The 13,895-nt window shown below is 46.2% G+C and overlaps 1 protein-coding gene across 4 annotated transcripts in view; it reads right to left on the reverse strand.

Annotated features, from left to right (window-relative positions):
- LOC111862442 (tyrosine-protein phosphatase Lar) overlaps positions 1 to 13,895 on the reverse strand; it is an 805,060-nt gene that overhangs the window by 428,282 nt on the left and 362,883 nt on the right. For 2 of the 4 annotated variants that reach the window (XM_033750665.1, XM_023847832.2), the window contains exon 1: positions 3,066 to 3,137. The exons of the other annotated variants lie outside the window; for them this stretch is intronic. In XM_033750665.1, the coding sequence (XP_033606556.1) occupies positions 3,066 to 3,128 (63 nt within the window). In that variant the 5' untranslated portion in view covers positions 3,129 to 3,137. Of the gene's footprint in view, positions 1 to 3,065; positions 3,138 to 13,895 lie in introns of those variants that run through there. 4 annotated transcript variants of the gene reach the window in all.

Below are 13,895 nucleotides of genomic sequence, written 5' to 3' on the forward strand. Positions count from 1 at the left end.
TGGAAAACTGTGCTAAACACGACTCAACTTAATTTCAATTACGAGTCGCAGATTCGGGGGGGGGGGCAATGCGACAGCAAGCACGCGATGGATATATGCCTCACCTATTTGGCCTGTGCTCCTCTCGCTTCTACATCTCGCGTGGCGGCGGACAACGAACTTCATTCTGCGGGCGCGTTCATGCCGCTGTTATTACACTCCCAAACCCCACGCCAGACCGCCGGCCCTTGCACTGCAGAACACATACCGGGCAAAACTTCAGAATTCAAACACTAAACCGTTCCGCTATCAACGTTTCGGCACTATCTGGTGCCTTCATCTTCAGGGCACAAAAGCTCAACGCAAGCAATGACGGTAATAAATTTAGTCGCAGTGTTTAATTAATTAAACACCACGCCAAGAAGACTTATGGGGGAGCGGAGGTATAGCTCCACCATTCTTGACGTCCGTGCTATTAGTAGATGAATGGTTTGTTTCACGTCCGGACCGCTTTACCCGAAGGAAAAGAGTCCCCAGATACGTACTGTACAGGAGGCGTGGGGGCCCCAGAGCCGGTGTGGACGCTACAGAGTAGAAAATAATATCTTTCCCATGCCGGGGATCGAACTTCGGGTGTCCAGCTCTTTGCCCGTCGCTATCCCTGTATAAACTGTACAAGACGCTAGGCAAGCTCTAGAGCCGGTCTTGAGACTGTAGATGAAAGTCCCTTGTCCCTGTAGGACATCGAACACAGATTCAATGGTAGTTCAGCCCGCGGCCTAGTTACTATACGGATTCAATTCTAATTAGTATGTAACGTGAAGGAGCTGACAAGCTAACAGTTGTTCATACTCTCAAGAAATTTAACCCGAACATTTCTTACACAGTTCAGAAAAGCACGTCACAGGTTCATAACCAAAGCCAGATGATACCACTCAGCACTTTCCTACACTATTTCTTTAAGAACCATTTTAATTATGGCCTCCTACCTATGGGGCACGCGGTAGCGCAGTTGGTTGAGGCACTATGCTACAAGCCGGAAGGTCGCGGGTTCGATTCCCGATTGGGTAACTGGATTTCTCAATTCCAGCCGCACTATGGCCCTGAGGTCCACTCGGCCTCTAACAGAAATGACTACCAGGAATCTTCCTGGGGGTGAAGGTTGGCCGGCAGGCGCGTAAGGCTGACAACTTCACCGCCATCTGTGGGAACCTCGACGTCTCACAATCCTATGGGCCTTTACGGTCTGTTACCTTACCTCCCATCTACATTTACCTCTTCAAATTGGTCATTTTCCTTACGGTTTTGTTACCACATCTTTGTACACACTTCCAATCAATTACCGGGGTTGGAAAAAATGTTAGCCATGTTTGGTCTATTAGAATGCTGGACCTGTAGGGAAGAGGGACGTAGTTTCTGCACTGGACAGAGCTTAATCTGTTGGAACTCTCGCCCTAGCGGTGGCCGTGTGATTTATTTGGCGGGGATTACCCCAACCCGCCAGGCTCCCCAGAACCAACCACAACTTCCAATGTAAACCATCAGGCCCCCACCCCCGCAATGAATGGACCAGATTCACATAACTTGAGGGAGCTCTGAACATGCTGCAGGGATTCCAGCCCCCAGAACAAAAACACTCCATAGGTTAGGTTTGCTGCAAAGGAGTTCCCAGTGCAACCGCATCCAGATGCACTCAAACTGACGCCAAAAGCGCGGGTGCATTCAGAAACGACGGAATAAATAAGTGAACTGTAGCAGCTCAGTCGGTATAGTTACAGCGCTACAGGTTGGACGACAAAGGAACCGGTGTTTGATTCAAGGCAGGTGCCAAGAGATTTTTCTCTTCTCCACTGCGTCCGGTAAGGCTTTGGGGCCTATCCGGCCTCCCATCCAATGGATACCGGGGTGTCAGTGGGAGTAAAGAAGCCGGGACGTGAAGCTGACCACACACCTGCATCCAGTACCAAGATCAAGAATGGTTGGGCTCTAAATCCACCATTCCATACGTCATCAGGGAATAATGAATAATTAAGTACACGTATAACTCTAAGTAAACGCACAGTTTCAAGACCATGAGCCAGCACACAGACTGGCTACGGAGTAGACGAAACAGGGGTCGGAGTTCGAGTCCCGGTGGGGTCAAGAATTTTTGACCATGTCGTCTAGACCGCCTCTGGGGCCCACTCAGCCTCCTATACAATGGGTACCGCAGGCTCATTCCCGGGGGCAAAGCGGCAGAGGCGTGAAGCTGACCACTCAACTCCATCCGGTGATGAGATCAAGAAGACGTGGATCTATACATCCACTCCCCTGAGAATGACGGCATCTCACACCGATTACATCATGATCGTTTCCTTCCAAATCTTTTCTAATTCATCACACATCCATCATGATGTCATTTGGCGCTATAAAGTCTAATAACGGAAAGCGTCGTTAAACTCAGCGGTCCGCGAAGAATTTTATTGGGAACAGAAATGAGTCCCAGGAATCTTCTTGGGAGTAAAGACCGACTGGCGTGTAAGGCTGACAACTTCACCGCCATCTGTGGGCCGATTGACTAGAAAAATGTGGGAGCCTCGACGTCTCACAACCCTACAGGCCTCCACGGCCCGTTAACTTTACACCGGAGACGCGGAGAATAAATCTTTATGAATCTTACGTCGTGTCTTCAGAACCTCTGCTTGCGCATTTCGCATTAAGAACTGACGATCACAAGCAGAGTAAGAAATAAAAAAAGAATTAAAAACGAATTCGACCGTCTAGGGCAGCTTCCGGTCTGAACACTCCGGCCACAGATTCAAAGCAAACATCATCATGAAACTTGCGCTTGGTTTGAAACACTCCCCTTTGGATAAGGTACATATTTCATAAGAACTTGCCCCCAGCCCTTTCACTTCTAAGACATGAGATAGAGGGAGCGCACAGAAAAGCACGGATTCTGTGTTCTCACCTCACCACCTTCAACTTTATCTCCTTTCGCTTCTTTTCTCCTTCTACTCCCTTTTCCAACATGCTCTTCCTTCTCTTTCTACTTTTTATTGACCATCCCTTTACTTCTCTCCCTTATTCTTCCTTAATTGCCTTACCTTCTTCCTTTTCTGAGTTTCGTTCTGCACTGTTCTTTTTTCTTCTAATCGTCCATTCTCCATTTATTCCTCTTCTCATCTAACTGCCTCTCAGCTTCAGTTTCTGGTTTCCTTCATCTTCTCCTCTTCTTCTTTCCTCTCCACCATTTCCCCTCTATTCTTCTACTTCCTTCAATTTCTCCCAGTTCTAATCCGTAAGCCTCAGCGTTCGGGTTAATATTAGGTCACATTTTAACGCATCTACCCTACGAACCACGGTACGTCACACCTGGTGTAGGCAACCTAACGGAAGAAAAATCTTGTGTAGGTATATTAAAAATTCCCACCAGCGTCTTAATAATGGAAGTATGTTGAAAATAAGGGCGGCGCCATAGCTCAAACGGTTAGTCGCTGGCTTCCCACCGCGGCGGTCCGGGTTCGATCCCGGGTCTGGTCAAGTGGGATTTGTGGTGGACAAAGTGGCGCTGGGGCAGGTTTTCTCCGAGTACTTCAGTTTCCCCTGCCAATCTTCATTCCACCAATTGCTCCACAGTCACCCTCACCTATCATCTGGTGCTGGTACAATAGGCCAGAAGTGGCCACAGTACAAGGGACTTAGTCCCACCCCACTAGCAATAAAAAAATAATGTTGAAAATAAAATCCAGCAACTTCCAAATATTGATGTACGAGTAACAGTCTATGAAACACTATATAGAAGTGTCATGCTGTATTTTCTCCCTTAATGACAGTTACACAAATTCCCTCAGCATAATGACTGTAAACAAGCGAATTAACGATCTTTATTTCTCTATTACTGCAACGCGTTTCGGTCTAGTGGCCAAAATCAGGCCAACGTAAGGCTAATAGCAGTTACACTGACAATTATGTGTATAGACAGCATGGCCAACAGACCAAAACAAGTCGCCGCAATAAAAATAAAAATATATACTGTAGAATTATTCAGTTGCATACAACAGGTGGCCGGTCACGGTAGCCCATCGGTCTAATGCATGCACTGTCTTCGTTCGCTTGGAATCTGGGATTGTGGGTTCGAATCCCACTCAGGGCATGGATGTTTAGTGTTTGTGTACAGGTTTGCAACGAGCTGATCACCCACCCAAGGAGTCCTATCGAATATCTAAGATCTAATAAACCGAAGTGAAACGGAGAGTTTGATGGAGGTAGGCCAGGGCCCAAATTGGGGCTGTAACGCCAAAGGAAAAAAGATACAACAGGTGTGATGGAGGAACCCGCCCTACGTCGTGAGGGACTACGTCAGCTACCGACGCCGACGACGTACCAGCTCTCCCATAGCAGACGGAGTTCTAACATAAACTTCAGGTTTCGGTGTGGTCAAGCTGGATAAGGCTTCTGTGTAATGTAGGGAGGGGCCCATCCCTGATACAGGAATTTCATTACTAGCAACCACTTCATACAAAGTTTAAAGGCAATTCACCTTGCATTCAAAATTCCTACAGCTAACCAAGTCGTACCAAAGATAGGGGGGGGGGGGGAAACCTCTACAAAGAGTGGGGTGGGGGAACGCAATAATGGGGCNTATCGAACGAAGGGGTTGGGGTAACGTAACGTAGTGGGACGCAACAGAGTGCTTGCCTTCTATAAAGGTATTGATGGTTCGAAGCCCAGAACACAGTACCAGATGCAGGGCGTTTGCTGTGCACTTTGATAACATTGATTGCATCTCGGAAAGACTTACCGCGGCAAATATTGATGTCATGTTAGTACAGTCACTGCCAGTCTACACAGACTGCATTCTCAACCCGCAAAACACCATCCCGCGCGGTCTAAAGGCGCGTCCATATTACTCGTGCTCGTGCTCGTGTGACTCGCTATGCTCGCGAGAAATGTGGAAGATATGACAAGTCACGAGAGAAGCAAATTTTTAATTTTTAATTTAAAAACTACAGCCAATAAATTAAAATACGACTACAGCCTATACACACCGCGAGTAAATATACGGATCCTCACGCGCCGAAGCCTGGCGAGCAACTGAAGTAGTGTGGACGAAGATTTACGGGCACAAGTAAAAGCCAGATGAGTCTCCCGATGAGCACGAGCACGAGTAATGTGGACGCGCCTTAAGATATAAACCGTCTTCGCCCGCTCGAACACTGGGATCGTGTGTTCGAATCCCACTCGAGGCATGCATGTCTGTGTGCGGTTATTATCTTTGTGTTGTTCTGGGTATTTTTTTATTGCTAGTGGGGTGGGACTAAGTCCCTTGTACTGCGGCCACTTCTGGCCTATTGTACCAGCCCCAGATGATAGGTGAGGGTGATTGTGGAGCAATTGGTGGAATGAAGATTGGCAGGGGAAACTGAAGTACTCGGAGAAAACCTGCCCCAGCGCCACTTTGTCCACCACAAATCCCACTTGACCAGACCCGGGATCGAACCCGGGCCGCCGCGGTGGGAAGCCAGCGACTAACCGCTTGAACTATGGCGTGCCCCGCTCCCACTGTGGAGCACAGGGCTGATTTCTCTCTCCTCTTGCCCCCACTTTGGACCACAGGGCTTATTTCTCTCTCCTCTCGCTCCCACTGTGGAGCACAGGGCTGATTCCTCTCTCCTCTCACTCCCACTGTGGAGCACAGGGCTGATTCCTCTCTCCTCTCGCTCCCACTGTGGAGCACAGGGCTGATTTCTCTCTCCTCTCGCTCCCACTGTTGAGCACAGGGCTGATTTCTCTCTCCTCTCGCTCCCACTGTGGAGCACAGGGCTCATTTCTCTCTCCTCTCGCTCCCACTGTGGAGCACAGGGCTGATTTCTCAGTCTCATGATCATTTTTACAGACGGTAGGGCTCCTTGGAGGGGTGATCAACTCGTCGCAAAGCGTCTACCTAAACATAGGACAACACAAACACACACGAAACATCCTTGCCTTGTGTGGAATTCGAACCAACGATCCCGGATTCCGAGCCTTAGACCGCTCGGTTACCGTGACCGGCTCCTCATTATATCATATGTCAAATCTTCTCTCTTAGGTCGAAATATTTTCCCTGCAGTGCGAATTGTATAATAGCGCGGCGTAACATTTCATACACAAACAAGCTGAGTAAGTGACATTTTGAAAGGTCTCAACGTGAAAGCAGCTTAGGATAATGTGAATACTTAATCATGTATGTCCAAAATGTCGTGAAACGGAACGCGAAATCTTAAATTAAACAAATGAAAAGGGGAATTCCAGATCGTCATGCATTCTTGATTCACGTGACATTTAGTCTTATACTCCATTAGACGCTCGGTCCATTAGGAAGTCTACATCGTGAATACAGAATTATAAGTAATCTGCCTCCAGAATTTGTCTGGGAAATTTATAGTATTCAAGTCAAAGGTTAAGTAAACGGTGCCTATAATCCTGTTATAATCCTGTTGGTTATTTAATGACGCTTCTGCATCTAAAGTGTACAGTTTCCAATCGTAAGATGAGAAGATGGATGGAGTGGAAAGAATTTGGAAGGAAGCGGTTACAGCCTAATCGAGGTAATATCCCAGTATCTTCCTGCGGGGAAGGGTGCTGAGAAAAACCATGAGAAACCTCAGTACTCCGGTCAAGGTACGAACCCAACTAACACACAAAATTATACAGACAAAGGTAAAGTTGTCCCAGTGCTCAAATAATTAAGCACTGCGCCATGAAGGAGTATGGGGGAGTGGATGATTAGAGCCACATTTTCTCGACCTCGGCACTAGCTAAAGGTGAGTGGTCAGCTTCACGGCCCAACCGCTTTGCCCACGGGGAAAGAGGCCCCGGTAGCCATTGGATAGGAGGCTGGGTGGGCCCCAGAGCCGGTCTGAACGACGTGGAGAAGAGATAATTCTGACCGTGTCGGCACTCGAACTCCGACCTCTCTGTCGTCCAGCCCGAAGGCATTCGCTATACAGACTACGCTATCCCGTCTCCATCCAACAAAATGTTATCTAAAATTCATTAAAAGTTATTCACCTCAAAAGTGTATCACTACATTTTCCGCAGAATGTGGTCACCGTCAGGTGTCAAAATTATTTGAGAGAGGAAACCCCTGTCTTCTGCTGTTGCTTAGGTTGAAAAGAAGACGCGCAGCACAATACACAACCGTAGGGAATACATCCCACCGCCTCGAACACAGAGACAGAATAAGTTACTTCACGACTGGCAGTTTACCGGCAATCAGAACGTCTTGGTGACACGCCCCTTGAGACTCACGACCAGTAATTTTATTTTCGAACTGAACACTTGCGGTTATAGTCCTTATGTAATGTCCCCACTGGTGAGAGGATGGGTCTATCATTTACAGTTGCTGCTGGTTCTCGCCAGCGCAGTCATTCTCAGGTCCGAGTTCCGCGAGACTCGTAACCGATTCGAGACTCCCCCAACCTGGAGGGCCAGATACCCGTATTTATATCCCCCAGCAACAGGGTGGCCCGGTTACACTCCCAGGCACTGGGTTCCCTTTTCGTCGCCTCTTGCGACTCGCAGGTACTCGACCCCGCCTCCACACATGCGCATAGAGGAGACTTATATATTAACAACCGAAGCAGGGAAACAGAAGACAGCAGTTTCCTTGCTCAATAATTTTTAACGTCTGATGATGACCGCCTTTGCGGTCTAGTGGTCAGAGTTCCTGTCTACAGATCCAGAGGTCCCGGGTTCGATTCCCGGCGCTACCAGATTTTCTGAGAAGGAGGAAGTCTGGAACGGGGTTCACTCAGCCTCTTGAGGATAACTGAGGTGCTACGGTCTAGAAAACCGAGATTAACGCCGTGGGGATCCGCTGCCCTGATCACTTGACACCCTCTATCCGCAGAAGTTGGAAGTAACTTCGCCGACAAGCGGCGGTCGCTCGGTCGGTACAGTTCACTTGCGGACTACATGTCACGGAGTTCTTTTTTTGTTTGATGATGCCCACATTGGACGAAACACGTGGTGGGATATAACTCTGTGTAATTCTCTGAGAGTAGAGTGACTTTTCGGAGGAACGTGTTGCCTCTATCTTCAGGGTTGAAAAGTAAGCCTTGTTAAGAAATCAATATGAAACAGGCAGCACGCAACCCTGTAGATGTCGGATTGCATGAGGTTATATCCCAGAAGACAGAAAATCTTCATATGCATTGTTATGAGAACTGCAGATCACTCCAAGTTTTGGATAAAACACATGAATCTGACCTGGCATGATGGTCCCTTGCATAGACTCCATTTCTAACCGAGTCTAGTCAGAAAATAGCTAACTACAATTCTTCCCCCATAAGTTTTTAACAAACACTATTACTGCAAAGAAGCGAAAGGAATTAATTTCTATCTCTCCAGAAGCCGAGCGGTGAGGAGGAAATTCCTTCATACTTACAAGGATGAAAAGCTTAATCAAAACTCAGAAGAAAACTGGAAGTGAAATGAAGAAAAAAAAAGAGGAAGCGCCTAACAATTACCGCGGCACAGAATATACAACAAAAAGTACAACTCAATTAAAGATCATGTTATCAAGCCGAATTTCTCAGAAAAGAGACATCATTAATTTTACCCTGTACACAGAATTTATATTACAGATTCTTAGAAGGAAGATCTGCACGAAAATATTCTGAACATTTTCGGTGATGAAAGAAGTAATTAAAGAGTTTGAGATCTGGAAAGGGGATCGCGTAATCGCGTTGCAGAAACTATGTTTAACATAAATTATATTTTTCAATTTACCTTATAATAGATTTAAAATATATATCACATTTACAACGAAAGCATCTAAGAACTTACGAAAGTCTCTCCCATACAGACCGAGCAACCTGTCTCAAGGGGGTACTCATCTTCCAAGTCAAAGTCACATTGCGACTGACGGTCAGTCAGTCTGTAGGCCTTGGTGTCTAGCCCCATCTGGGGCTCATGACCAGATATTTATTACTGTTTGGCATTTACGGTCTTGTTTTTGTTGGACGCCCTCTCTGACGAGAGGACGGGTCTGCCTTTTGTATATGCTGCTGGTCCTTGCCAGTCCAGTCTTTCTCAGAGCCCCTTGGGTCTCACGACCATATTTTACTGTCTCAGATTTGAGACTTCCCTTTTCATCGCCTCTTGCGACTGACAGGGTCACGGTGGAGGTATTGGAACCCGCCTCCACACGGGGGTACACGTATTCGATCTCTGCTCAGAAGCTGAATATTACGAGATGATTTACGTGGTTTTCCTCACTCCTTTCTGACAAATTTCGGGATCTTAAATTAGACCGCGGTCGTTTTCTTTCACATACTTTCAATAACTATCCTAACACTCGACGCTATTGAAAGCGTCGTTAAACAAATCATCAAAAAAAAAAAGCGGAAAATACTATATAGTTTCAATACACTAGACACAAGAACCTTCCATAAATTATGTTATGTGACATGACGCCTGAAAGCCGGAATAGCGGAGCCAGAGCAGACGTACACTGCTAGGCAACGACTATAAAAAACAGGTTCCCGCGGCAACGAATGAGCAAGCAACAATCGATATATTGCTGAGCTATAACAATGGAAACGGTGATTTCTGTTGGGTCCGCCCCGAGGCTATATAACGTGAATCTAAGGCACTGAATTGAGGGTCAGGCATACGACCGTTCAAGTGACTAGGCTACTGTGGTAGCGAATACTACTAGAAATAGGGCATAATCTGCTGTGCCGAGCCTGGATTGACAGAGGCCTTGTATATAGTGTACATAGAAATATGAATTAAGATTAAATTGTAAATATATGTAACTACTGACAATGGACTTACTAACACAGACTATGACTGACAAATGACAGACCCGACCTCTCGTCAGAGAGGGCGCCCCAAATGAACAGGACAGTAACTTTCATATAAGGAAAAAAAAATCTGGTCATGAGCCCCAGTCGGGGCTCGACACCAAGACAGACAGACTGACTGACCGTCAGTCGCAATGTGACTTCGACTTTGACTTGAATTGAGGCAGTCTCTTGAAATGGCAGTAAAAGATGACTGAAAGGTGATGCCAAGAAAGGAATTAGATAATTAAAAGAGGACTTCTTGTGTGCTGCAGTTAGACTGGTTCAATTACTGTGTTGAAATACGTTGCCAGGATACGACTAGTGAAGATAGAGAACCCCAGTGTATGTGAAAAGGTGAACTGTAAAGCGTGAGGAGATTAGCTGTAGCGCTGTAGTTGCTTGTAGTTCCGAGTCGTGTGTACAAGTGCAATAAATCCAGTCATCCAATTCAAACCCCGTCTAATAGTCACACAATCCCTACATGTGACAATTACATAAGTTTGAAGATGTATAAATTACTAATTTTGGCGTATTTAATCAAACTGAAAACAACCAGAAGCCCAATATAATTATTGCATTTTCAGAAGCACAAATTCTTTCGTTTACAGTATCTTGTCAAAGTTCGTGTATGTTCAAAGTCATTAGTTTAATTAACGATCGTACTGGAGTGACTGACACCCGAGTACATAAGACTCAATTTCCCATTATGTATAGCAATCTAGTCTTTTAGTCGCTGACAACTTTGACGACTGGTTCGATAATATGACGTAAGGTAATTTCACGGGCATGAAAAGCAACCGGATGGACACTGAAATATTAAAAACTTTACTTCCTGAAAGAAACACACATGTAGTAAACGAATAATGAAGTTTCTACAGAGATGCAGACTTGAAGACCTCGTCGCCGCGGAGGTCCCGAGTTCGAAAGAAGTACCTTCATCTGATATTCATGTTAGATGAAGTTGGATTGGAACAGGTTTTATCTCTGAGTTTCTTTAGTTTCCCCCTTGCTAATCATCATTCCACCATTGCTCCACACACATTTATCACCGCCACCCTGAGGTGTGCGACAGCCCTGACCACGCAGCACCTTATCACAACCTCGTGCTTTAAGTAAAGGGCTTCATCTCCGTCCCTGTACTTGGTTGGTTAAAGAGCAAACGGTAAAGGTGTCCCTGTGCTTAAGTAATAAAGCACTACGCCATGATGACGTATGGGGTAGTGGATGTATAGACCCACGTTTTCTTGACCTCGGCACTAGTTGGAGGTGAGTGGTAAGCTTCACGCCCCGGCCGCTTTACCCCCGGGCAAAGAGCCTTCGGTACCAACTGGATAGGTGGTTGAATGGGCCCCAGAGCCGGCCTGGACGACGTGGAGAAGAGAAAATTCTTAACTCTACCAGGACCCGAACTCCGACCCTCGGCCGTTCAGCCCGTAGCCAGTCGCTATACCGACTGAGCTATTCCGGCTCCCGGTTACAGAGTAACGAAGGTTTATGAGAGTTCTGGTTAGTGCCATAGCTCTGGTGGTTAGTTGCCCGCGGCCCAACGCCGCGGTCCCGGGTTCGATCTCATGTAAGATCATGTGGGATTTTCAGCGGAAATAGTGGCGCTAAGGCAGTTTTTCGCTTCGGTTTCCTCTGCCAATTGTTATTCCGCCAAATAATCAACGTGAGGGAGTTGAGGTTACTTAGACGCGTTCTAATTAAGACAGACAAAAGCGGTCACTGTACATTTATAGGGCCACTAACAGTCCAATATTCTGAAATGACAAACTAAACCGGAAGTGGCCTTATGTTTCAGAGATCATTCCACGTGGCTATAAAAGAGGTCGCACCGCGTCACGCTACTGCATGACTGGATATTCAAATAACCTAACCACGTCCTCTAGTCTGGACTTAATTAAAAGCTATAACTCGTGTTCCCTTCCATAAACGGTTTAATAAGCAACTCCGGGCGGCCCACTTGTGGTTAAGAAAATTTACTGCCAGACAGTTGAAAACCTTTCAAAGCGCAGTGGTAGCAATGTGTACCATCTGCTTTTAACAATGACGAACTCCATATTCCGCCCACACGGCGTATTCAAAATTTTCGTACAATTCTCAGAATAAACTACGATTATTTTCCCTACACAGCATTAACAGACTGATCTGTAATGGAGACGCCGTGTGTTTTCTGAGAGGTAGGATACTATCAGATACTATTCAGATGAATTTCAGGCCTCCAGGTTGCTAATGCGTGTTAATCATGAAGCCCTCCAAATTAAATTAACCGTTAAACCCCTCTGTCATAAAGCCCATCAAACTGTTTCTCCAAATTATGCAATTCACCGTTTATTTATAAATTCAAAATTCCGCGGCCCCTGTCTGAAATCATTACTTTCCACCATTCTAACGTCTTCACTTTCACATTGCCCTTATGAGAAGGACAAGTGAGCGGAGCCTGGGAACCTTAACAAAATCATGCTCTTTCTTCCCTGCTGAAATAGAGCGTCTCACTTCTCTCATGACTTTTTTATTTCCCCTACTCTTTCATTATTCACTATTGCCTCTCTTTTCCCTTCATGCTTCATGCATCTGGGTTTTTGGACTTTGTCCACCGTCCCGAATTCTAGGAAATAGAAAACACGACGTTTCGGAAACTGGATCTGTTTCCGTCTTCAGGTGAGGCAGGATGACACCTATTCAGTTGGACCCCTTAGAGATAATCTCGATCGTCCAATGATTGAGAGCAGCTCTTTCTAAGGGGCCGAAACGTCGTGTTTTCTGTTTCCTAGAATTCCAAAACCCCAGTAATTCTGTGTCATCCACCATCGTCAGAAACCTTTAGAATCTACATTTGCATCTGTCTGCTTAGCTTCTCATTAAGAGTTTACAGACGCGATCAATTAAATTAAAAAGAGAAATGGATGTAAGGCAATGCACAGGGCAGAAGGATAACAGCCAGTCACTGTCGCCTAGAGTTACGACAATTAAATAAACTTAATGGGATGGTATCGATTGGATTCATCTGCAAGATTTGGGGTTCTCACACCGGTGGTTATGAACAGTTCTGGTCAACAGATATACCTAAGAAACCTGTCGCCTCCTCCTTTCACACTGATTTCTTGCGGGACTTATGCTTCAACCCTGAAGATGGAGGCGACATATTCCTCCGAAACGTCGGTTGACTTTCAACGGCCTACACGGTGTTATGTGCCAGAATATAGAGATCTGGATTCATATGGCTCAGGATATGAACCAAAGTTAACACGGCAATCAACTTTCGGGTTCCGTAAAATGTTGGAAAATTCTTTAATACGTGCACAACTGGCAGCTTCTCAAGGAGGGTTCAGCTCCATGGAGTTAGAGTTTTACTGTGGAAAATCTGCATGGGCGAGTCCCAGTACAATTTTCTTTTTCTGAAACCTACAACAGACGTAAAGGTAAAAAAGGGTAAAGTTGTCCCTATGTTTAATTAATTAAATACTATGCCATGAAGACGTATGGAGGAGTGGGGGTAGAGCTCCATCATTCTTAATCTCGACGCTAGATGGTAGTGAGTGGTCAGCTTCACGCCCGCAGGAAGTGCTACCGGCATCCATTGGGGTTTGGTGGGTCCCAGAGCCGGTATGAACGCTGTGAATAAAGAAAAATCTCTTGTCCTTGACGGGAAATGAACCCTGACCATCCACCCCGTAACCCGTCGCTATGCCGACTCAGCTACAACAGCGAGAGACAGAGAGAAAAAATCCAGCACCGGAATACACGCTTCCATTCGTGCTCAGAGTCATGAAGCAACACATAATTACAATTTTGAGATTTGTTTCGAAGTTAATTGGATAATGCCTCGCGCGGTAACGTGGTTGAGGCACTATGCTACAAGCCGGAAGGTCGCGGGTTAGGATTCCCGATGAAGCCATTGGATTTTTCAATTGATCTAATCCTTCCGGTTGCACTATGGCCCTGAGGTCGACTCAGCTTCTAACAGAAATGAATACCAGGAATCTTTCTGGGGGTAAAGAGCGGCCGGTACGTAAGGCTAACAACCTCACCGCCATCTGTGAACCGACTGTCTAGAAAATGTGGGAGCCTCGAAGTCTCACAACCCTATGGGCCTCTATG

This window comes from Cryptotermes secundus, unplaced genomic scaffold (genome assembly GCF_002891405.2).
Source record: "Cryptotermes secundus unplaced genomic scaffold, Csec_1.0 scaffold816, whole genome shotgun sequence".
Taxonomy (NCBI): domain Eukaryota; kingdom Metazoa; phylum Arthropoda; class Insecta; order Blattodea; family Kalotermitidae; genus Cryptotermes; species Cryptotermes secundus.